General features: G+C 43.3%; 2 protein-coding genes across 7 annotated transcripts in view; one reads left to right on the plus strand and one right to left on the minus strand.

Annotated features, from left to right (window-relative positions):
- si:dkey-92j12.5 (multiple PDZ domain protein) overlaps positions 1–6,342 on the minus strand; it is a 34,038-nt gene extending 27,696 nt beyond the window's left edge. The window contains exons 1-7 of the mRNA XM_042703091.1: positions 6,095–6,342; positions 4,864–4,943; positions 4,236–4,414; positions 2,833–3,012; positions 2,371–2,507; positions 535–754; positions 187–309 (exon numbers count right to left, since the gene is read on the minus strand). Of these exons, the coding sequence (XP_042559025.1) occupies positions 187–309; positions 535–754; positions 2,371–2,507; positions 2,833–3,012; positions 4,236–4,414; positions 4,864–4,879 (855 nt within the window). The 5' untranslated portion in view covers positions 4,880–4,943; positions 6,095–6,342. The remainder of the gene's footprint in view (positions 1–186; positions 310–534; positions 755–2,370; positions 2,508–2,832; positions 3,013–4,235; positions 4,415–4,863; positions 4,944–6,094) is intronic.
- Positions 6,343–6,364: 22 nt separating this feature from the next.
- Positions 6,365–26,461, plus strand: part of adgrl3.1 (adhesion G protein-coupled receptor L3.1) — a 93,774-nt gene continuing 73,677 nt past the window's right edge. For 4 of the 6 annotated variants that reach the window (XM_031560439.2, XM_031560440.2, XM_031560441.2 and 1 more), the window contains exons 1-2: positions 6,366–7,273; positions 15,792–15,854. The gene's annotated coding sequence lies outside the window, so the exon portion shown is untranslated. Of the gene's footprint in view, positions 7,274–15,791; positions 15,855–26,461 lie in introns of all 6 variants that reach the window. The other 2 variants (XM_031560437.2, XM_031560438.2) reach the window with 1 other exon arrangement.

A 26,461-nucleotide genomic window follows, 5' to 3' on the forward strand; every position in this document is an offset into this window, starting at 1 on the left:
TGAGCTTACTTTCTCTGTTGTAAATAGTTTTACCTTGTTACCTTTGGTACAAATTGTGAATCACAAACACTTTGTGGTAAAAAAAAACAACAGCTGTATTCTGCACAAGGTGCATTTTGTGTGGTGAATGAATGTGGACTATACTTCATGACACCGAAACTAAATGTATAAAACCGTGTAAGTTACCCTGTCAGCTGGTCCACCGGGGATGATGGTTTTGACCATGGTGCCTGCACTCTCGCTCCCCACTATCCCAAAGCCAAGGCCCGTCCCATCATTCTCCAAATCTATCGCCTGGATATACCCCAACTGAGACGTTGAGGCAAAGAGAGGAGGAACAGGGGGGGGGGGGGCTCTTTCATTATATACTCAAACATTAAAATGAGCATTGTGCCTATTTAGACTGAAACTCATTCCAATGTTATGCTAATAATACTATAGGTAAACTAGAAGTTCTTTTTCAGGTATCATAATGCAACTACATGGTTACAACATGTTTGTGTGCTAAATTGACAGCTGTTGAAGATGCCGTACACTGTTCAGTTCAGTGAGCTTAGAGAGGTCCTTGGGCAGGGAGATGGTTCTGTTCATCTGTGGGGTGGACAGCTGAGGGATGGGTCCTCTGGCAATGGTCAGCTTGACCTTGTCAGTGGCATTCTGCAGGACTCTCACTGCATGCTCCTGGGACACTGTGGAGTCAAAGAGCTGCCTGTCCACTGCCAGGATCTGATCGGCTTGCCTTAGGCGACCATCCCTGGGAGAGAGAGAGAGAGAGAGAGAGAGAGAGAGAGAAAGAGAGTCAGTGTTTCTACTGTTTTCTTGCTTTCTTTTACCCATCTAGAATAATCTAATTGGTTCTACACAGAACAATTACCAGCCCAATCAACCATTCATTGGCAAAATCATTGAAAATGTCATTCTTAATCAACTAACCGCATTCTTAATGTCAAATGAGTATTTTGATGACTTTCAGTCAGGCTTGCATTCTAATCACATCACTGAAACAGCACTCGGCATACGCAGGCAAAAACATCAGTCCCAGTGTTTTTGGACCTTAGTGCAATCTTTGACCCCGGTGATCACAACATGTGACTCCACAGACTGGAGCAGTGGGTTACATTTTAGGTCCAGTTATCCAGTGGCTCACATCATAACTTTACTTACAAGACTCTTTGTTGCCATTGGAAACTATACCTCAACACCAACATCCTTGACCTGTTGTGTGTAGGGCTGGAGTGTGGTGTGCAGGGCTGACTATTGCAATGATACTTTGAAACTTAAATCCTTATGCTGTCTTCCAGTAAGCAGAGGTCTTACTAGGATGTCATTTTTGGATTATTTGGGTGGGCAACAACAAAAACGACACCTAGCAACACCTAGACATGTTAGCGACGCCTAGACATCCAAGAGTTTTAGCCTCCATGCTAGCACTCCCATGCCCAAGGTTGCAAGGTTGAGTTCGGTACGGGACTGTGCTTGTCCACACAACGCAGGTTACATATAGCCCACAAGACAGGAGCAGAGAGGACCTGGTGGTGTGTCTGTGGAGGACGGAGGACAGTGTGTCTGTGGAGGAGGGAGGAGGGTGTGTCTGTGGAGGAGGGTGTGTGTGTGGAGGAGGGTGTGTCTGTTTTGTAATGAGCAACCTATCCACGCTGGAAGATTTACCTCGCTAGCTAAATAAAACTGATCATGTTAGCCCTCTGTAAAATGATTTTATACCCAACAAGCCAACTCCAGTGACTGACAAACAAATCATCTATCGCAATCCTGGAGCTGGCTCGCTAGAAAATCACTAAACTAACAAATTAGTTGGTAACTTAAAAGCTGCATGCAGCTTGCAAAATGTGCAGACTCAACTGTGAAACTATACCTGTACTATACTGCTTGTTTATAAATCACTAAATGGGGCAGGACCAAAATAGCTCTTAAATATGTTTCAGCAGTGCACACCTGCTAGACCTCTCAGATCACTGGAGAGAAATCTGTTGGTAATAATACACACACTTCTAACTAAACCTGGTGAAGCAGTTGGTTTGAGCTGCTATGCTGCTCAGCTCTGGAACCAACTTCCTGATGACATCAAAGGTGCTCCAACTGTTGCCAGTTTCAAATCTAGACATACAACCCAACTGTTCTCAGATGTCTTTTGTTAACTGATCAAATGCACTCGACTTTTTAAATTTGTTTCCCGTGTTCTTTTGGCTGATCTAAAGCACTCGTGCCTTGCCATGCCAACTGCTGGTCATGGTAACAGTGAAGTTCCCAATGGTGTTGGTATGAAATACTGCTCTTCTGCAAACACCTCAAAGAATGAAACATACTTTGTTAGTAAGTAGACTGTGGTATGTTTGCAAGTGTGTGTCTTACCTGTATGCCACACCGCCTTGTTTGATCTCCTCAACAAAGATGCCCAGTCCTGTGTTCTTCTCTGTCTTAAGGGCCACCACACTGAAGCCAAGACCAGGCGGCCCTTTAGTCAGCTCTACATGGCCCACATATCGACCCTGCAACACACAGAGAGTTCGCTCAGAGGGAGTCATCTATACCACAACCTGCAGCACCGCTATGGCGTAAATATGCTCCCAATGCAGGCTGCGTTCTGTGGTAACAAACATTACACCCACAACACACAAAAGTCACTCAGTAAGTCTTTACTCCCAGTACAATCTCATAACAAGGCCTAATTGAGATCATTATAAGACTGAATGCGCACTGTAACGAAGTGATACTGTATGTTTTCAGTCAGCGCAGTAAATGTGTATCCATTGGAGAGGACATGAGAACAGTTACATTATCAGGGTGGAAATGCAGGTTAGTTGGGAAAAGCACCTGAGCCAAAGAACGGATGACAAAGTCAAAGTCATCCTGGGTTCTTCTGTCACTGATGGTGAGGATGGGGTCCAGGGAGCCAGTGTGGTTCCTGTTGTTCTTGGCTAAGGAACATGTCTCTGGATACTGAGCGTTCCGCGGGTCCTTCATGGACTGAGACCGTGGTATCTGGCTGCCCTGCTAGACAATGACAATATATGTCTATCAGATACACACATACTCTATCTCTCTCTCACACTCACACACACACACACACACACACCCACACACACACACACTGTCAGTGTAAACGGATAGGTGTTCTAGGAGACTGTTATGTCATATCTGTGTCACAGCTTGGAGAGTTACTTCCCTTAATGAGCTACCTGAGAATTTTTGTGTCACATTGTGTGTGTGTCTGTGTGAGTGCTTGTGTGTGTGTGTGTGTGTGTGTGTGTGTGTGTGTGTGTGTGTGTGTGTGTGTGTGTGTGTGTGTGTGTGTGTGTGTGTGTGTGTGTGTATGAGAGAGAGAGAGAGAGAGAGAGAGAAAGAGAGAGAGAGAGAGAGAGAGAGACATGGCAAAGAAGAAAAGTAAAAGAGAGAGAGAGAGAGCGAGAAAGTGATTTGGTAACTACTGTCTGACTCTCAGTCTCTCTGCAGTAAAGCAGCTCAGATAAGCTGATTACAGATCCTGTTGAGCTCCAGCATTCAGTAATTACAGTGTCAGCTCCCTCCTAGTAAAAGGCAAGAGCCCGTAACACAGTGCACTCTCACCTTTACCTGGCATAACCTGACCATATGGACCATCTCAAAGAGGTAGCCAAGTAGCATGGCATTTCATATCAATCAATAGGGTACAAATCTCTAGCCAAACAACTTCACAACACTTTTCTTTGCACTGTACAGCTATCATCCAAACCAGTGATTTCATTCGAATGTCCTTCAGTTTGGAAAGGGACACAGAGATTACTTTTTGACACACGCATACATGTGCATGTGTGTGTGTGTGTGTGTGTGTGAAAATATGCATCTGTCTGTGTGTGTTTGACCTATCTGTGACCCCTCTCTCTCTGTATGTGTGTCTCTTTGGACGTCTGTCTGAGGCTGTGTGTGTGTGTGTGTGTGTGTGTTTTACCTGTCTAAAGCCATGTGTCTCTGTGTGTAGGGGAGAGGTTGGGTTGTGTGTGTGTGTTTGTGACCTGTCTGAGGCTTTGTGTGTCTGTGTGTGTGTGTGACCTGTCTGAGGCTGTGTGTGTGTGTGTGTGTGTGTGTGGGTGTGTGTGTGTGTGTCTGTGTCTGTGTGTGTGTGTGTGTGTGTGTGTGTGTGTGTGTGTGTGTGTGTGACCTGTCTGAGGCTGTGTGTGTGTGTGTGTGTGTGTGTGTGTGTGTGTGTGTGTGTCTGTCTGTGTGTGTGTGTGTCTGACCTGTCTGAGGTGTGAGTACGGTCCCTGCTGGCCGGCCTCCTGCATGAGCAGGATCTGTCGGAAGAGGGGGCTCTGCAGGACGCTCTTCAGCAGGTTGAGCTTCTCCTCTGTGGGCGCCTCGCCTCTCTCCTTCAGCCGTGCCTGAAGACGCTCCACAGCCGCCAGAGCACGCTGCGTGTCTGTCAAACAAACACAACCCAGGAACACTGGAGAATCAAATGGAGATCCCTACACCAAGGTTTCTTTTCATACATTCTTCCGGAAGTTGAAAAATCTTTTTCAAAAGAACAGCATACAATGTCTATTTGAGAAAATAATACACTCGCATTCATTGTTACGCTTTTATCTTCTTCTTTTCATTCTCTTTGGAGTCTTTCATTATTGCATGTGCAATCAATATCTAATTTATAATTTAACATTTCAGTACCACAGGACCTCTTTACCAGGCAATAGAAACTATATACAACTACAACAGTTATGTTCACACTTCTTTGCCTTAATTATGTGGCTTTATAACCTCTGGGACTATGAGACACAGACATACGGTACTTCATACGAGTGAACCATGCTTAGATGGATTGGTGAATATTTGTGTGATGCTTGATATTGAACTGTATCTGATACTTACTCATGATGTCAGCCATTAATGTTGAGCCCAGATACTTGATATCTTCTTTCAGTGACTTATCAGTGTGGAATATCCCCTACCTATGGGAGATTTATAAAGACAACATGCATGATGTGAAAGACTCTATGTACCAATCTAATCCATACACATTCACACACGTCTGTCAGTCATCTGTATAGTAAAATGTATGAAAAGACTTATTCACAGATTGAATTGGCCTTCATCTTCAAGTTCAAACAAAAGTATCATCATTGACCGACGAACAAATTAACTGAGTACTTTGTCACTCTGACAATACCATCTCAAGGCTAGAGGTGTTCTGTCTCCAAACAGCCTGTATTTCTTCAATAAGAGTTAGACCGTGCTAGGCCAATGGTGCACTGGCAATTTCACGGCTATTTACAACCATCGTCTCTGTAGCCGGAACCCATATGGTCAGTCTTCTAGTAATCAGTAATCTGTGTATATGTTGTGGGTGTAGGGTCACACCGTGGTCTCTGCTATGGCAGGTGCCTGGTGTGTGAGGAAGAAGCTGTAAACAAGCTTGTTTGTGCTTGGGTATTCACTAATGCTCTTATTTAACGGATTAACATCTGTAAACGGCCTTAACTATGGACGACAGTAATGAACTTAGACAGACGGCCTTACAACCATTTTGATTCAAGTGCTCACACTAACACAGTCTTTCTATCATTCATGGGCATGTACATGTACATCAAATTAGCTCAAAAATGAAGCATAAACCTATTAAAATGATCTTTATTCAATCTAACACGTGCATCTGCACATACATAGACATACACACAGAAATAATATTTTAAAAACAATAGAAATACCACATGAGTATCATTATCGTGAAAATCACCAAAACTGCCAATTCGTGATATAACGCATTATGTCAGCTATTTACACTTCAAATCTGATCTTTAATTTCGATGCCCTGAAAATGTAATTGAATACAACATCTAGCGTCCATAAGCATATTTAATATCACCCCCGACTGTGAAGAACAGGATCGATGAGCTCTGAGACACGCACGAGTAAAGCTAATTAACTTCACAGAAAAGTAGAGGTTCATTTTTTTGTTAATATTAATGGCGAGAAGTAGATTACACATAATCAAAGGCGTCACTTTAAAATCAGTGCCCTCCCCGATGTCTCCTGACTTTAAAACATAGGCAGTTTGCAGCCCGAGCACCTACTGTCCTGAATCCAAATCCGCTTTGCTCACCTCCATTTCGCCTCCTTTCCCTGGATCAATCAACAGGTTTCCCACGGGCTCAAACATCACCAGTCGAAGAAAAAACAACACTTGCTTACAAAACTAAAAACATGATACTGACCAAAGGTAAGTTAGTCTGAGTTTAAGACGGTAACTTTTTACGTAATACAAAGGATTTCTTTGGACGATTGCGAGTACAGCGTTTGAATGACACTTGACAGCCACAGCGCATGCCCACAAAGCGCATCTCAAGAGCTGAAATCTTGCGCCTTTAGTTCACAACGTGAACGCGCTCCACCCACGCCTCTCACATTGGCTTCAATTCTACAATAAACATTCAGAGAATTATTTGGATTATATTTACCCCACAGTTTATAATGATACTCTCCGACTTACGACTCCTAAATAATCCTAAACATAGACCAAGGTTATTGAATAGGCTATCAGAAGGCCTACCCTAAAACACATTTAAAGAATACTATTTTGGTCGCAATTAAATTAATGAATATACGATGGAAATTCCACTACATGGTGGTAGGTTATGTGCTGTTTGTAAAGGGACTCGTTAGGCTCGTCGTCAAGGCTCACACTATTGCATGGTTAAGACCTAGGCAGGCTTTCGTTGCTAGATGGAGCTCCAGCTCTTGAAATGTTGGCGAGTCGAGCACCATTTCAGGCTTCAGTCCCCTCCTTCACTGCATCAGACAGCACTGTACTTCCAAATTGGCTTGTCATTTCTCTCAGCGCATTCTTTCGCAGGCAGGTCGGGGTGCTCCACGCGTGGACGTTTTGAAGACACCTGCGAGGATAAATGCATAACGTACGTTCGGCCAGCGCCGAGTTCAAGGTCTATGATGGTGACATGCTTTTTCCGCTACTGCAAGGGTGATTTGGATACAAAATAACCAGCTTCCAGTTTATCTGACGTTCAATTTCTTACGGACGAAGAATATTTCACTTAGCTATAACATCACAGCGTTTTAATGGCCGAAAGAGGAGTCTGAAGAAATAGCATCTTGACTCGAATAATCAAATCCTATTATCATACCCTATTACTTTCAGTCTATTTACATGATATTCTACCAGAGGACTTATATCGGAACCGGAGTAAATAGCAATTCCGAGGCCATCCGTCGCGATTTCAATGGACGGATCGGGACGCGATCATTGTTGCTGTAATGATATGTGGTAAGACAACGTTTGAAATGTTTTCCTCTGTATTGCCCTCTCATTTATATTTGTGGAATGGCGGGATTAATGGACATTGCGCTTCATGACAGCTGCATCCTTGGTTCTGATGCGCATTATCGAAGATAGCCTACCTGATAAGAATGTTTAGGGCATTTGACCCGCTAAATCATACCGTTGTCTGTGTGTGAAGTACCGAAGCATGGCTGATGCCTTTCGGTCTATCGTGTGTGGTTTTCTAATGGGCGTCGCTCAGTTAGGAACATTTTGTCGGCAAGCCGTTGCTTCTCGACCTCCGTTGTAATGGCATCATTGCGTTAATTCATTTTGAAAGAAAGAGGGACTCAAGATAATAGAGTTGGCCGACGCTGCGGAATGTTGCCCATGGATGGGGAGGGTTGCAGGTTTTCAGCGACTTCAAGGCATTTTTCCTTTTCGCAGTGTACCCTGTACATGACAACACAGTCTCAGCATCTGTATTCAGATCTAGAAAGAGGCAAATGTCCATATTAGAGTGACGCTTCTAAGGACATGGGAAAGATGAAGGCAAAAGATAAAGTAGCTACACCCTGTCTAAAGCAATACCACAGTAGCATACAGTGTCCTTGACTTTAGTTGAACACCAACAACACTAACAGCAACAACAACAATAATGGAGATTTGTTGGTAAATGTTTTACTTTCTCTTCTAAAATATAGTCCGAGAGACATATAATGACAACTGGAAGCAAAGTCATGCCTGTGGCCTACACAGATACGCACAGGGCTCTTTTCATGTTTACTTCCATTGTTAAGGAACCAGTTGACTTATTTGTAGCCTTTCCAAAATTCATACCCACTTTTCTCTCTGCATGTGAAAATTATATTTCCAAAAAGGTTGCATTAGTTAAATCTAAGCATCAATTTATTACTGTTTTCAACTGAGGCAATCATTATCTATCATAACCTATGGTGGATGATGGATTCTAATGTTACCCACCATTACAAGTTAATCAATTGCTTGCCAGATTTGATCTGTCAAACCAAGTCAGTGAGATAATCAGTGATTCACAGATTACCTCACAGTTTGCATCATTAATGGGGAAGAAGATAGTCTGTTGGTAACCACAGATGGAGCTAGACTGGATGGAAGTTACAGGCTGAGGATGTAACATTGGGATACACTCTTCTCATTGGCTCCGACTGCTTAGGGGGGCTCCTGTATTATTTTGAACAAATGTGTGTTACCCGTCAGGATGGGCTTCACTTGGCCGGTTGTACACACATAAAGTACTCTGCCCTAGCACTAAGCATCTTCATCTGTTGCAATTAGCAGCTAAATTGCATCTGTCAGATGTAATATGGCAAGCACACCAGGAGAGAGCCTGGATGCTGGTTCACACTCTGTTGGAAACAAATGTGTGTCCTAATGAACTAGCATTTAGGGAATACTAGTCATTGTTTGTAAACTGTAGTCGGACAGAGACGTATTGTTTACATGGAGAAAGAGAAAGAGGAGGTTTTGGCCAAACCCAACCACGTCCACTCACCCAGGCACACCACAGTCTCTTGGAGGTACTGTCAGTCTGGTGGTCTACTTGCCCTTTGTTTGGACCATGGAACGATGGGTTCTGGCACAGCAGTCTTTGTTTTGGGAGAAGAGGAAGAGTATGGGAACTAGAAGAGGGGGTCATCAACCCCAAATATAAATACATGCTTACACGGTGTAAGTCTCTCTTTCTCACACCCACATGCACACACACACACACACACACACACACACACACACACACACACACACACACACACACACACACACACACACACACACACACACACACACACACACTTCCATGCAATCTCAACCACACACATCTGGCCCCAGCTGGTTGGCCACAAAATGCCAACCCAAGGGCATTCTGTTTTTTCTCGTCAGGTGAGGACAGTCACTTAGTCCATGTAATACATTGCTGTACGTGAGTGCCTTTATCTCAAATCTGCACGCTTTACCACTGGGTTTAGCCATGATGAATGCTGAAGCCAGCCTGCCAAGGCCATTCTTCTTTTCAATGGACTGTTGAAAGGTTCACAGATTTTTTTTTAAACTCGGCAGGAAATTATTCACAATGCTTTCTGCCCACACCCCTGGCAAGCCTCATAAGGAGGTCCTCTGCCACTCTACGGCACCACTGCAGAGCGGAAAGAGCTTTATTTGTGGAGTGCCCGTCATCTTGAGGAAAAACTGTTTTATGGTAGTACGCATGAATGTGGCTGTTAGCACTTGACTGTGGACAGACCATTGTGAGTCACTGCCTGTGTGATGCAATGGGCTCAGGGACACAGAGCATCAACTCAGTACTAAGGTCATCATTCACTTTGAACCGCCATGACAGCGGAACACTTACACTTATCATGGTGATAACTCAAGACATTTTTGGCTGCTTCTTGGTCTATATTAGGTCTTTCCCCTTGCCAGTTTTAATTGTATAATGAGATAGGGTGTGTCACATAACCAGGTTTGGGGAACAACGGGCATGATGTGGCTGTGTGCTGCATACAATAATGTTGTTTATATTCCAGAGGCCTGTGCGGACTGTAGATGGGCTGAGCCATAATCCCCTGGTCTTATTTGAGGAAATACAGAGAGGGATGACAAAAGTGCACAGGATCTGGACTGTTTATATTAGACTCCGGGGTGTTCCTGAGGTTTGACTGTATTGTGTTATTGTATTGAGTAGACATCCAGGCTTGTAGCACAAACAAAAATGAGTTATTTCAAAGAGCATAATCTCAGTGACTCACTGGGCTAATTTTGAAATGGATTGTCTGGTCATGATACGTTGAAAATCACTGTAGATAACAAGTAGCAGCCGTTCGCTGTCGATAGAGTTGTTTTGAAACCGGTGTGTTTATTTCATGCTTATTTTTTGCCCGGAGCCATTTTCTGATTGTATACCTGGCAGCTGTCATTGCTCATAGAAAGCCAGAATGAATTTATTGCTTCACTAGTTACTATGTGAAGAGTGAAAGGCTCCATTAGAAGTTGTCAGCCCAACTCTACCGGCGCTGGTAGAGTACGTTAGCACCGCTATGAAGTTGTGATGTTTAATTCATTTTTAAACGTCAGCTGTGTGGCACAAACACACGGCACCTGTGATCTTCTGTCGTCAACGCACCTCTGATCTCGGCAGCCTCGGAAGTGCACTCACTCACTAACAAGTGGACTGAGACGGGAGCACGCTCCATTGTTGTTTGAAGTGATCTCGTGAAGGAACACTGTTGGTATCTCAGCAGCCATCATATGCATTAGTACCTGCGGGACTTGATTTTTTCCCCCTCACCTTTTCCTAGTGGCTGCACTCGTGCTGTTTATGATGTGCTGACTGACACAGGCTCCGCCGCTCTCTAATGAATGAAAAGAGCCTGAGACGCTGACACTGATGGCTGCTGAGTGCCAGCGAGCGTCATCCTCCGTTTGGGGGGGGGGGGGGGGTGGGGGGGGGTACAGATTTGATTTGAATGTAGAAAGTCTGGTGGTAGTAGTGCACTGACAGTATTGACAATGGAGTATTCAGATGGGAGATTGATTTCCCTACTTCCCTACTAAACGGATATGTTCCTCAAACAGCATAATATATTTAGTGACTTATCAAGTGGAATAGACATGGCTCTTGTTGGTTTCTGCTTAAACGGATGCCTAAGAGGAACTATGAATTGCTGAACTTGAGGTTTTCTCACAAAAATCGAAATATTGAAATAGGCTTTTTCAAATCAAACAAAATAACTTGTAGGTGTCTTGCTCCAAATGTCAGTGGAGGAGAGGATAGCAGTGGAGTGTGCTGGGCTGGTGTGGAGAGACTCAGCTCTGGGTGCCTGGGAGAATGCAGGATTGATCCCTGCTGATCGACCTGGAGAGCGATGATAACCAGACTGCAGGGCTTATGCTGTTATTAAGAGGAAGTATTCTCAGTGTTAACAGATAGCTGTAAATTAAAGTGTCTGCCTGGGTTATTTGTCAAATGTAGTTGGGTGATCCATATTTGGCATAGCTGTTGAAGAATGTCGTGTGCTTCAGTCTTTTCATGTAGACAGTTTGTTTGCAACACTTGTATCGGCACATAGACTATTGAATTTGTACCAGTACAGGGATTCAGTGTGTCTGTGTGTGTGTGTGTGTGTGTGTGTGTAAGGGTGTGACTTGTGATGTGAGTTAGTGTTTTTGTGTCTCACAGGTTACACAAGTTAATGTGCTGCCACCCTACTACCATTAGATCTTCATAAATGCATCATGATAGTAATTTACTAACTCTAAATATAGCCTGTTAGAGTGTGCATGTCTGTCTCTTTGACCTGTTTAGAAGATGAGAAGACACACTGTGTCAGATCTGGGGCAGTCCTTCATGAGTTTTAATCGTCGCCAAAAAAAAAGCAAAGGAGTTTGGTGATTGATTGCTCCTCCCTTGGCATGGTTCGGCTGAGTTTGTCTAAATCAATTGGCAAACTTTCTCCTCGCGCCTCTGTGAGCACCAATGGGAGCCTCCCTCCCTCTCCACCTCTGTCATCTCTCCTTCACTTCAGGGAGAAGAGACTGCCATTTCTTTTTAAATCGCTCTCTCCATAATACATTTCATTATCTATTTAGCTTTGTGGCCGCACTCTAATTCTCTCTCTTTCTTAAGTGTCCTCACACTGGCTCCCTCTCTGTCGCTTTGTATGTTGTGAGTTAATGATTTTCAATGTTTCACATTATTGTCTTTACTTATTGTTGTTGTTGTTTTTTGAAGCCGAATCTAATATAGACGTCTTGGGCAAGCTGCACATGTGCACTGTAACCGGCTCACAGTGAAGAGCCCTTGGCCGTGATTGCTCCTTTCAGCTGTCTTTTCCCTGAGCCCCTTGTGGTATTGTCTTCCTGGCAGTCGCAATCATTCCTCATGCATAAATAGTCCCTGACAGCCATCTGTTTTCTGTGTTTTCGGCAGTAATGGCCCCCTGTTCGCCTAGAAAATTCCACGCACACAGAGGAAGGCAGGCCAGCAATAAGAATCAAAGTTTTTTTTTCCCTCCGTTCTTTTTTCTTTAAACGACTGCCTTTGCCGTTCATGAGTTTTCTTTTTTCTGTATTGCAAGTCATTAATCCTCTAACGCTGATGGATGTTCTCTGTTGGTCAGGGCCGTCCTTCTGCTGCATGTTGCCCTGCTTGTCTCTGCACAGATGACTGCTTTCCAATGGGGCCAATGGTTCAATTACTCCTGTTGTTGTCAGAAATGTCCCTTTCTTCGTGAAGCTTGTGTAGCCTGTCTGCGATTTATGCTCTGGCCACAGATATGGCTCTTTAATTTTACGCATGGCTAGGCGAGATACACCAGTGCGTCATGTATATATATCTCATGTGTTTATTAAATCTGTCAGGGCAACAATAACCTAAATGCACAGATTTTGAAACGTGGTTTAGATATTAACTTTAGACACCCCATCCCAAGAGAATTAAGTGAATTATTCACTTGGCTGTTTATGTGGTGGGGTTATTACATCTTGGTAGGGAAAAAAATACTTTGGGTGGTGTCCGTAGCACAAAAGAATGACAGCAAAAGTCAGAGCTGCCATCTTTGATGGGAGAGAAGGGGAAAGCTGAGGTACCACCCTGCCTCCCACACTCTCTCCAGTTGCGCTTGTAATGGCTCAGGGAGTCATACTCTTGACTAATGTAGGCGTGGGAGCAGACCTCCTCATGTTTTAATTGATTTCAGAGTTCACAGATGGGAAACAAGGGTCTTTACTGGTCAGTCAGTCAGTCTGTCTGTCTCTCACTGTGTGTATCCCCACTCTCTCTCTCTGTCTGAATCTGTTTGCACTCTCTATATTATCTTTCTTTCTCTCTCTCTCTCTCTTTCTCTCTTTCTTTCTTCCTTCCTTCCTCTCTTTCTCTCTTGCCTATGGCCATTCCAGCACACTGTCGGCCTCTATCATTCTTTTGTTCCAGCCTCTGCCCAGCCAGCCATAGCAGTGATGTTCACTGCCCCTGAGCCGGATAATAAAGCCAATTACCACCCAACATGGCAATGAGAGGGAGTGGGAGGGAGGGAGTGATGTGGAGAGCGAGGGAGAGAGGGAGGGAGAGGGAGGGAGTGATGTGGAGAGATAGAGAGAGAGGGAAGGAATGAATGGGAGAGAGAGGGAGAGAGGGAATGAGTGAATGGGAGAGAAAGAATAATCAAAGCAGGAGAGATAAAGAAGATGTGAGGTCGAGGGTTAATGTAAGAGATTAAGTCTACTGGTTACTTTTGGGAATGGTTTCACCTTTTTAAAGCAAGTAAAAAAAAAAACAATCAGCCAACCACTATTCTAGTATATCAAAGCACTGTGAATTTCCAGTGTGATGCACACACCAATGAACAGGTGGATTTCATTTTCTCAATCTCTGTCAGCATCATCTACAAGAAAGAAATGTTTCTTGAACAGGTTTTATATGAACAGAAATTGCAAATTAAATAACATTACAGTCTGAAAAAAAAACCCACATTATTTTGAACAATTCAGTGAAGGAGAATAACATGTACACGATCAGAACGCTAGAGTAATGTGCTGTTGGAGAAAAAAAAACAATGGCAACATTTCTGAAGGAAAATGGCTGGATGCACCCTCCTAGAGTTGCTGCAGTTAGGCAGTAAAGAGAGTTTTCTATGTAGAGGCTTCTATGCTTCCTCCTGGTTAAGCCATAGGGGTAGGTAGTGCCCAGACAGCTCAAACGGTTAGCTTTTATATTATTATATATTTTATATTACTATTATATTTAGAAAAGCTGTATTCTCTACAGACGTGATTCAACACTTAAGGTCACGTTTTCCACTCTTTATATAAGAAATGGGAAGGCTTTGTTTTGTACAGGGAGTAGAGAGGAGCTGGTCGTGCCATTATTAAATAAGACAAGAACACTGAGCTGGTTGTGCCATTATTAAATAAGACAAGAACACTGAGCTGGTTGTGCCATTATTAAATAAGACAAGAACACTGAGTTGCTTTCTATTGCACACTGATTTACACACACCCTACCCTAACCACCCTCCCCACCCCCACCCCCTCAAGTACCAAGTCTAATCACAATAGAAATATGTTCAGCAAACACAAAAAGATGTACTGCTCTGACATTCACCGGTCGGCATGTGTATACTGGCTCTGATGACAACATACACAACTGATCCTCTCCAGTGTTGATGATCCCATTAAGGCAGTGGTTCACAACCTCAAACAACAAACTACTGGTAATTAAGTATGGCAGCGCTCTTACAGCATACTAGCCTGTAACTAATTTGTAGCCTACTTTATGGGCCTTATTCTATCAGCGTCACAATAGCCTGCCGCGGCTATTTTGTTGACATAGAAAGACACACCTAGGGACACAAACGGTATATTCATATCAGCTATGTGGGTCTACAACCATACTAAGTTTCATGTGAATTGGTGAAGTCTAAGTAGATGATATCGTCCACCAAAAATGAGTGGGGAAAATAATTTTAGTAGAAGAAGGATGAAAACGTTGTCAAACACTGGCACAGCGGCGATCATAATTATACCATACAGATCTAGAATTCACATTTATCTGCATCTCTAACGTTACTTATTGAAGCCATTGCGTACTAGTGACTCAAATCTGCTGTCAACAGTGGGCTGACTAGCTACGTGGGGGGCGGGGGGTTTCTATGTCAACAAAATGGCGACGGCTTGGTTTGCGAATAAGGCCAATACTCAGGCCCTACCGTTTATCGTTAGAAGGGATAGCTAGGCTAATTATTAATACAACGGATCTGCGCCTAATATAAACCAATCCCAAAAAATGGAATGATATATAGCCAATCATAAAACCATATTTGATTCGGTCAGATTTGATCTATTCAGAAGGGCTAAGATCGAATAAATAAAGAAGATTGAACTTCAAATATTTAAAGTTTAACTTATGATGAAATGAAATTGAAAATGCTCAACTGGTCAACTGGTTAGTTTTTTTATTAAATGTTGAATTGATTGATGAAATTAAATAGAAAATGTTTGCTGTTCAAATGCAGAAACATTATTTAAGAAAAGTTATGTAAAAGCTGATAAAAAAACAGTAAGAGGCTAGGGAATTATTTCTAGTTACTAGGTAAAAACTAGGTAATAGGCTAGGCAATTATTTTGTCATTGTCAAAGGGGGTCCTGTCATGAAAAGTCTGGGAACCGCTGCATTAAGGATTCAATTTGGATGAAAACAAACATGTGTTGGAGTACAGTAAAGGACAGCAATATTATAGACTTTGTGTGTATGTGTGTGTGTGTTTGTGTGGATTGCTGGTGTGTTTGTGTGTGTGTGTCTCTGTGTGTGTGTGGGAGGGTGTTTGTGTGACTGTGATGAACATCAATGCAAGTGATGGAATAAGTAGGAATTGAAGCTGATGATTTATGAGTGTGTGTCCAGCTCATTCTGACTGTGTAGTATGAATGGGCCGTTGTGATTGATGATGCCCGAACTGAGCATGTTTTCCCTTGCTCTCTGTTTCTGCAGGTTTTTCTAGGACGGCACCTGATGTCACGCACTGCACTTTAATGCAACACTGAATAAATACAGGTAAGGGTGTGTGAGAGTGTGTGTGTCTAATGGAACAGAAAAAAAACCAACATCAAATCCTCTAACTGCTCTGACATTTAAGTAGATTTGCCTTTAGACTGGAAGTGCAATCCAATCTGGCTCCCTTTCAAAGTGCCCAGTGCATTCAGTGGTCGGCCCTCGGAGCCCACTGAGAAAATAAGGGAAAGTGGCCATGAATGGTTTCATCACAGGACAATATTACTTGACTCACTAAATTCTTTTCAGTGGTTCATGGAGGAAGGAAAAAAAATGCACTTGTATAACCCTCACTCAAACTTATTTACTACCCGAGCTAGAGCGATAAAATATGGGATTTACAACCTCCATTTTAATTAGATATACTGTCTCTCACAGGCGTGGAGAGATAAATTGAATACTCAATTTATAGAAGCATCAGTATTGACAGTCAAAGGAGCACATCCATACACGGTTGCATAAATATTTACGTCCAGTCACAGATCTTTGTAACAATAATGTAAGGCGACAAACAAAAACATTTATACATTTCATTGAATACAGTGTTTTTTTTTCAATAGGAGAATCGGTGGGCCCTGTATATAACTAGCTATGGTCTTGCTTAGAGACTGATGTAGGTATGCAAACATACTAAATATGCACCATCCCCATCCACATGTTCACACACATAAATAACTCCCACCCTGACAATGAATGACCCCTGAAAAACACAACAGTCAACAGAAGACAATTGTGGTTTTGGACGTCTGTGATGTGTGTGTCAGTGGTGCGCTGAAAGGCAGGAAGTGTGTGTGGTGGGACAAGAGGCCATAGGGGGGGCAGGTGTTTCCCAGTTGGCCATTCTCCTCACTCTTCACCCTGCAGCAGCGGTGACGATGGCTGGCATCGCTGCTTGTCTGAACGCGCTCGCGCCACCTGGTGAAGCACGGGGGCTCCGCTGGCTGCCCGTTGAATTGGGCCAGAAGCATGGAGCCATTGTGTTCCCTCCTTCCCCGGTCCTCCAGCCTTCAGAAGAGGAGCTATTGTCTGCCAAAAACAATGGCCACGCACGCTGAACAAAGGCGCCCTGCTGCTGGCTCCCTCCTTCAGAGAATGCATTAGCGCTGATATGGAGCCATGGGCAGGCCTTGTGTCTCAGGCACGGACAGGCAGGGGAACAGCACTGAAGGGGGGGGGGGGGTGTGGAGGGGGTGAGAGGTCAGGTCTGACAGGGTGATAAAGGACGTTTGGAATAATAACCATTATGTTCAAAGTGGGGTTTTTTTCCCTCAGTATTTGTGAATGCAGTGTGATGACTGTATGTGTCACTCCTTGTCTATATCTATCTATCTGTCTATCTGTTGATGTGCATGCACATTATGTTTATGAGTGTATACACTATCTATCTGTCTATCTATCTATCTATCTATCCATCCAACACATCCATTCATCTATCTATCAGTCTGTCTATCTATCCATCCATCCATTCATCTATCTATCTATCTATCTATCTATCTATCTATCTATCTATCTATCTATCTATCTAATCCTCCTTGTATATCCTCTACACTTTTCTGTTGTCTTGTGGTGGAAGAAGCTGTCATGGAATCGGAATGCAAACCTCCAAGAATGCAATAACACAACCAGTCATCTCCCTGACAACAATAAACCTTTGAAAAACAAATAACTACTGAATACGATTAGTCAATCTTATTAACTCTCTGTATTGCTTCCAGTACACAGTATAGAGACACAATAATATATGCACACATACACACACACACACACACACACACACACACCCACACACACAAATACACTCATTCTCCCTGGATCAAGCTAAGGGACCATGAGATTATTTTCTGTCAGCATCTTGGAAGAGGAGCCATATTTTGAGCCAGGGGTATTCCTAGAAGGATTACCACTCTATTAATGCAAACGGGCTCAACAGAAACAAAACAGGCTGTGATGATGGGTATCATCCTAAGAGAGAGAGCAGTTTGTGTCCTCTCATCTCCCTACTAACAATTTCATATTATAACAACCTTATTTCCTACGAAGCTGTGGACTGCACAGCATTTCTTGGGGGTAGATGGAGCAACACATATAGACATAATGTACATCCACCTGTTACTGAACCCACAGAATGTGTGCCCTGTGCTTAAGCAGACAGTAAATATGTCTTTGTGTATGTCATGTAGTTTTAGTGTCTGTCAGACCTGTTCTCAGTGCTGGATATATACTGCGTAAAGGCACATTAATCATACAATATGTACATGACTGTTGGTGTGCATGTGTACCATGTCTGTGTAAATACACCTTTGTGTTGACAATAGCAAAAGGGCTTTAGGCACCGTAATACGAGTCCTCATCAGAAACACGTCTAACCCGACGTGTGACACCTATCACTTCTCATGCACTTGTCTCCTTACACCGTTGCCAGGTGGTGTGTGGGGTCTGCAGATGCCTCTGTGTGTGTGCGCGTGTTTCACTGAAACACAATAATGTGGTGGGCACACTACCTGCGGGGTGCAGCTCCACACTGCGCTGTGAGACGGCAGCCGTGATCAGAGTATTAAATGATTGCGTATTGACTTTTGTATCCCCTTTTGGGCTCTCCGGCTGCGCCTCACGTGTGAACAGTAAACGTGACATTTATCTGTCTTCTTGGGCCACAGAGCCCGAATGAATTGACTTTACCTGCTCCACTGAGTGTCGGAGGCTTCACAGAGAGCTCGGCTGCCAGCCCTGTCAATGTGTTGGAGTCTGAATAGAAGTGCCTTTAAAGCTGGAGGTCTGATCTTTGATAGGATGGGGCCTTTTAGTGTGTAATGAATAAGGTCAGGATACAGACATGGGAAGCTTATCTTACATCGTGTCTGAGACCGTGAGATGCTTTTTTAGATACATGCCTGCCGGTATGTTTGCGTCTCTCTGAAAAGACCTGGAAATGAAGCAAGGGGGAGAAAGAAAAGTGTTTGTCAGTGTAGGGTACAATGCAATGGTCTGAAGCAATATTATGGTTTACAGTAGTGGTTATATAGTGGTTGTATATTACCATATTACAATATTGTGTTATTAAGATCCAAGATGCATTCCACTATATTTCTAAGGCCTTTCAAGTGACATCCTACACCTGTGTTGGTGACAATTCACATTTTCCCTGTACTTGATCCTCTTTCTTACACTCTCTCTCTCTCTCTCTCTCTCCTTTTCTCTCTTTCTGTCTCTCTATTTTACATGTTGAGTTAGCCCTCGGAAGGACAATCCTTTGTTAAGTGCTTCCTTTTATATTTGTACAGTGTTGTTGGACATGCATTATTCAGTGGGGGACCAGGCAGAGTCTGCAATCTGAAAAAGCAATGGGAATAAATATTTAATTGCGTGGATACGGGTACACGTTGTAGCACGGAAGAGTGAACTTCCAGGAAGAGTGGGAATGCTGTTGTCGTCATATTGCAGAAGAGGCACCATTCTTTTTTCTCTATCACACTCTCTCTCTCTCTCTCTCTCACTTCCCCCATCTTCAGCATCTTCACTAACAGCGTAAAGACTGGGACAAATATAGGCACGGCATGAAATATTACTAAGTTGGTGACAAAAACATGTAAATATTTCACAACCCTTCCCACCCGGCCCATCCCCCATTTAAAACAATAGCGATATTGTGACCTGCATTATGCATCATTTTGCCATAATTTGGATTTCACCATGACATGGATAAAACACACTCAGCCATACCGAGCCGCTGTGTACAGTAATGAGGTTACAGGCTCCATATTGCTCATAGGCTGTTCAAATTACCCTCCCTCGCCCTGCTCTCTCTCTTTCTCTCTTTTCTTTTGTCTCTCTGCGCCCCTGGCTGTGAAAACAGAAATATTTGTCATGACAGAAGTGGCTTCAGAGCCAGGCAAATGAAATAATCGTCCACCAAGAATGAGAAGGGATGATATCCATAGAATCCAACCAACAGGGGGAAGGAAGAGAAAACATATACAACTATAACTGGAGAAGTACATATATATCGTGTCATATATACCATAGAACATATATCTCGTGTCATATATACCATATGCAAGGCATACATACCTCCATCTAGGGTACGCATACTCCAGATTCATATGTTTCAACTTACCTGACAGCTCCTGGCATGACGAGATGAAGGGTGTCAACACGGTGTCGCCAGCGGAGACAAATCTGTCTGTGGCATTTGTTGCACCGCTAAATGCTAATAAAAACAGGTTCTCTTATCTCTTTACGTCCCACCACATGTGTGGCGTGTGGCTGTGAGCTCCAAGCATTACAGATAAGGTTGCTAGAGAGTGAGAGGGCGCTGAGAGAAATGACACCAAATAATGAGCCGTTCTCAAGTCTCCGGTGCTAATGAACGACTGCACACTTAACACACACGCACCGCGAGAGAGGGAAAGGGAGCGAGAGAATGAGAATGGCAATATAGGTGATTCCAAAACACCCATGCGTGTTTGTTTCTTTAATGTGTGAGTGCATAATGTTAACGGAGGGAATGGTGTGAGATTGGGAAGAGGCAGTAAAAGTGTGTGTCCTCAAGTCCCCATCTTTGCATGAGATAATGTATACGTTAAGTGTAGATACCAGACAATCTGCTGGAGTGTTGAAGCTCCTTTACTCTGATATCTCACACCTTCACACATCTTCTCAACCCCACCCCCCACCCCACCCCCCTACACACACACACACACACACACTTCACCCTGTGTGGTGATGAAATGTGGCTCATTTAGAGCAGACAAAATGGATTAAATTCTAGCAAAGTTCAGAGAGGCGTGTAGTGGAGGAGAAGTGGAGCAGTGTCTAGACAAGCCCTCAGGTGAAGGTAAAGAGAGAGGTGGAAGGGCAGAATTAAAAAAATGAGTGAGCTGACATCGCATTGAAAGGAAGTACATTTGAGTGAATCTGAAGAAAAATGCAGGCTATGGAGGAAGGATTAGTTAGAGGTGCAGTGCATGATTCTGCCGAAAGGTTGTTGATATTTGAGCTCAACAGCCAATCAAATTACACCCTTCACTTACATGCTCCCAAAGCAACATGTTGATTGGCTGGAATAGTGTATGGTTCATTCCAAGACATTTAGTTTGTTTCTCATTTACAGAGCCAGGACTGGATACAAACTGCTGCATTTTGTTGAGCGAACACATAGAATGGACTGCTAGAGGACTGTGAGGATCTGCTGAATTTGACAAAATAATCCACTGTTTTGGATTAGAGTCGCAGACTGCAGGCCATTTTGGCTCCATGGCTTGCCATTGCTGAGCTGTCCATCATATGCTCAACTCACATAGGTACCCACTCTGCATATTGTACATCCCATACAAATCCCTCTATCATCTCAAGCTTTGAATTTATTTTGTAGGCTGAAAACAGAACAAGGCATCGGATATCTACAACCTGTTAGTAATATGATCCCTTGGGCATAGTAGCTAACCTGTTAGTAATATGATACCATAGTAGCTAACTTGCTAGTAATATGGTCCCTTGGCCATAGAAGCTAACTCTAATCTGTTAGTAATATGGTCCCTTGGGCATAGTAGTTAACCCTAACCTGTTAGTAATATGATCCCTTGGGCATAGTAGCTAACCTGTTAGTAATATGATACCATAGTAGCTAACTTGCTAGTAATATGGTCCCTTGGCCATAGAAGCTAACTCTAATCCGTTAGTAATATGGTCCCTTGGGCATAGTAGTTAACCCTAACCTGTTAGTAATATGATCCCTTGGGCATAGTAGCCAACCAATTTCTCTTGCTTCTTCTGTATAGCAGTAATATACCACATTTTTTATAAAAGCAGAGACAAGACCGCATCTAGATCAGCTACATAGGGCATGAATCAACTTAAAGCCAGTTTGTGTAGTATTGCTCTTGACAGGACACTGAATTCAGATAATAGTGGCGTAATAGCCCACTGAAAAGCAGATGTTGCCGTTGGTAATGTAAAAGCTTTCAGCGTGCCGCCATTGGTGATTGCAATTGGTACTTTAAAAGCTTTCAGCGTGCCGTCAGTGGTGATTGACAGCACACCCTGTCTTGGGGGCCTACTGCAGAGGGCTTTGCGGCATGAACTGAGAAATTGTATTAATGGGTGAGTGGATGCTGATGGAATCCATGCTCCTGCCCTTCTTTTTCTCTTTTGATTCCAAATGAGCACGTTATTACAGCAGTCAATAAGATTCAGCTCTTTCCCCCCGCTGTCTAATTGTGCTAACTCGCCACATCATATTTCCATCTGAGCCATGACTGTGTGTGACTGCAGATTTCAACATCTCATTCTGGGCTCGGAGGCCTGGCATTAATAAAAAACAGAAAAACGGTAAAAGAGTGAAAAATAATCAAAAAAGAAAAGAAAATCAGGTCAGTCTCCCAAGGCAAAAGTACTGAGAGGAATGCCTCTACAGAGGGAGGACGAGGAGGGAGAGAATACATTAGGAGCCCTTTCACCAGCAGCACTAAAAAAACAGAGTACTTTCACCCCCACCCGCCTTGGAAAGCCAAGGTGAGGGGTTTGGGGTACCTAGACCACACAGATAATTAAAGTGAAGAACACTGATTCATACAGTGAATTCATTTAAATGTATGAAAATTAAGGGAGGTTTTTAGCCCACACAGCGCTTGCCAAGAAACCACAGTGTGCACAGTAAGTGAGAGGACATGCCATTAATTCATATCTACTCTTTAGTTCACAAGAGCGCACATCTCAGCGCACATCTCATCTTTACATGGCGCCCTTTCTAGGAATGAGGGTTTTATCAGAGACGCGCTTTAATTTGTGTGCTGTTCCTTACTGAGGATGCCCGTCGGAAATGTGTTCGTTACGGCACTGCAGGCCCAGCCCTCTAATTAAATGGAGCCGTTGGTGATGCACTGTGACACACAGGGACACAGGCTGCTCCGTTTGCTCTGGTCAGGGATGCATGCTGTTGTGTTTGGGCAGCAGAGATGATCTTCTGAGTTACACTTAGCGGGGCTGGCAGGGTGGTGTGACAGGACATTTGATTTTTTTCAGGTAGCAGGTTTGGTGTTATGGGGTTATGGCTAGATGTTTAGGGGCAGTGCATTTGGTGTTTCAGGGTTAAGCGTTTGGCGTACTTACAGACATGGTCTGCGTACGGTCTCAGCGTGGTGCAGATGCAGTCCATGCAGACTGTTCGTGCTGCAGAAAGATATTCAGTCCATACGGACATGCTTGAATTGACTGCACATGTGCGAAACTAAGTGTGTAGTAGTTTCCTTGTGCTCAGTGCAATCAGAGATATTCTTAAAGGGGGAGATAAGAATCTCAGCTGTTTTCCCATTGACAAAAATGTAATGACTGACTAGCTTTAGCTTTGGTCACATGTATGACTGTCAGCCAACTGTATCAGCTCACCTACACCCAACATTCTCCTAACGTTATTCTTGTGGTACAGCAGAACAGATGATGGGTGAGTCACTTGTCTTGCAAAATTATTATTCCTTCATTCTAGATCTCAGCAGGTGGCGTCACAATTTGCTAGCCTATGGATAAGATGCTAAAGATCATCACAGAACATAAAAGTGTAACTGTTATGAAACCAATTGTTTTCACAAAACAGAAGTTTGTTCAGGGTACTGAACGACTTCTCCCGTAGGATTGACCTCAGAATGACCTCACAGCTGGTACATGTTTTCACCCAAAGATTGGAATCTCCCCTGTATTTCTGTTACAATAAGGTCGTAGTGCGTGTGCGCTCAGCTTGTCTGTATCCACTTCTCAGCACAGCACAAAAATTAGTATGCGTGGGGCACACCAATGCGCAAAGCCGCGTCCACAGAAGAGTACCTCTGCCTTTAGGGTTAGTACCTTTTGTATTTGGGGGATTTAGGTGGTATTTGGCAGGAGAGTTATGGCTAGAGCTGGCAGGACAGTAGGGTCATATTATTCAGTCAGTTAGTGTCAGTGTGTGTGTGTGTATGCACACATATGTGTGTGTAGATATGTGCTTGCAAAGAACCTGAGGCCATTAATCTGACAATAAGATGTATTACATATATTACATAACATATAGCTGTTAGCATGTTATAGGCCAGTTACTATTAGCACATTATTGTAGGCCTTTAGAAATGTTATAGTATCATCTTTAATGCCTTTTTTTATTTGTCGCAAAGCATTTAGTGCAATTCCCCAATAGGCACTTAAAATGTATTTCTGCCAACTCCCCAACTCCCCAACTCATACAGCAAAGGGGTGGACTTTTGTGACCAGAAATGCTTGTGTGAATGCTGCCTTTCGAGGCGTTGTGTCAATGTATCCCACTGGAGCTTATCTTATTCACCAGCTCCCCTGCTCTCATAGCTTCCACAGTGCAGATTTGCAATCCACTTAGACTGTATCTTCAAAGAAGATGACCTGTAATTTCAAACAATCATCTCCATTGCCCCTCTATACCTTCTTGGATGATAACATGGTCTCTGGTTGTTGGCCTGACAGCCGCAGGAAGATCAAACGTTTGGATAGCATGTGGTGGGTGCCGCATGTGTGCGCCCGGCCAAGACACCACGGTGATAGACACCACGGTGATAGACACCACGGCGATAGAGCCACGGTGTAGAGCCACGGTGATAGAGGGGGCGCTGTTTGGGATTCTGGTTTTTGGCTCCTACCGTTTCCTCCTCACTGGGAATGAATTGACCTTTCCCTTAAGGAGCAAGTCACACTGAAATAACCTCAGCCAAGTTCTCAGTGTAGTGTGCAACCTTATGAATACTTAAGATCCTATCAGGATGACAGACAAAACAATGAATGTAAACAGCCTTACCATATTGTTGGAAAGGAAAGCAGGCACATCTGAATGGGGTGATGGAGCGCTGAGCTTCCTCTAATAGTCATATCTAGATGACTAGATAAAGTCTATGATTCTGGGGAAAGGTTATTGATATTTGAGCCCAACAGCCGATCAAATTATAACCTTCTCCTCTATGCTCCTGAAGCAACGTGTTGATTGGCTGAAATAGTGTATGCCTTGGTCCATAAGTGTAAGTGTACACCATAAGTGTATTGGATTAGAATCGCATACCAACCTTTATTTGGCCCTTGGCCAATTAAAATATCTTTAATAAAGAGTCTGTCCATGTCAGTCCACAATGACAAAATAATGTGATAATGCTTTACATTTCTGTAATGCATAATATGAACAAACCATGGTATTGATAAACCATTAATTATAATGTCATATAAAATATTAAATTAAGTTTCTGTTTAATAATTCAGTATGCTTTGTACCCAGGATGTCTTGCCCAGTGTTGTCAAAGTTTTTAGCTAATAGGTAGACATCACTATAAACCTCAGCATTTAGGAACCCTGTGTTATATTTAGTAATAATAATAATAATAATAATGCATCACATTTATAAAGTTAATGCTTTCTTATTAGCTTCTGCATTTAATCAGTGTTAGTCAAGGCAACCTTAATGTGAAGCACTATCACAGATTTGTGCTAAAGTTTAGTTTAAAACAGAGGGGACATTAAGCACAAACACACATTTGCAAAGCAGTTTTGACTTTAAGTGCAAGTTCAAATGACTGAGCAAAGCATCATTAAAGTGGCATCATAAGATTCAAGAGTTCGGTTTGAAATTTCCCCAGCCATTATTTTGGCAGTATGAGAGAGGACGGTTGTATTTATTGTGGCCATAGTAACTGCACTGGCTACACAGAGAAACCACAGAAAGAGTAACACTTGTACAACATTGTTTAAGGCACGAGGCATGAGTCACATACTCAACTTCCCAGTGAGCTGTTTACATGTTTAGATCATATTTGCAGCAGAATTTGCACCTTTCCCAATGAGTAGCAGTCACAGAACTTGTCTGTGCATAAATGCACTACTTAATTTATATTGAGTGGTTTGCATACTGTATATGACTGGGATATGACTGGTATTATGTTATGGATGTAGACATACTGTATATGACTGGGATATGACTGGTATGTGTTTGGATAGCAGGACATTTGACTCCACTGTTGTCTATTGCTTTGCTGAGGAAAAGCTGCAGTATGGAGTCATCAATGCCCAGACAGACAGACAGACAGACAGACAGACAGACAGACAGACAGTGGGGTTAAATGGAGAGGTGGGCACCCAGAGAGGGGGAGTTACTGACTAAGAGAAAGGGTAAAATGGTGGAAAACAATGACGGTGAGCAGAGGAAAGAGAGAAGATGGCGGTTTCTTGAGGAGAATGAAGAGTGGGAAAGATGGACCATTGGAGGGCTGAGCGATGGAGAGAAGGAGACTGAGAGTGGTGTTGACATGGGAGGCCAGCGTGCTGCTGTGTCATTAGGGAGAGGGTGAATCCCCTGATGGGGGAGGCTCTGACAGGGGCTCGTTAAGGGGCCTCGTTAAGAGGCCTCGTTAAGGTCGGCCACACAGTTACATACAGATAGAGTTACCATCATTACTGAACACAGGGCTGTGTGGGGGGTAGTGTGTGTGTGTGTGTGTGTGTGTGTGTGTGTGTGTGTGTGTGTGTGTGTGTGTGTGTGTGTGTGTGTGTGTGTGTGTGTGTGTGTGTGTGTGTGTGTGTGTGTGTGTGTGTGTGTGTGTGTGTGTGTGTGTGTGTGTGTGTGTGTGTGAGAA

The sequence above is a fragment of the Clupea harengus genome, chromosome 22 (assembly GCF_900700415.2).
Source record: "Clupea harengus chromosome 22, Ch_v2.0.2, whole genome shotgun sequence".
In the NCBI taxonomy this organism is placed as follows: Eukaryota; Metazoa; Chordata; class Actinopteri; order Clupeiformes; family Clupeidae; genus Clupea; species Clupea harengus.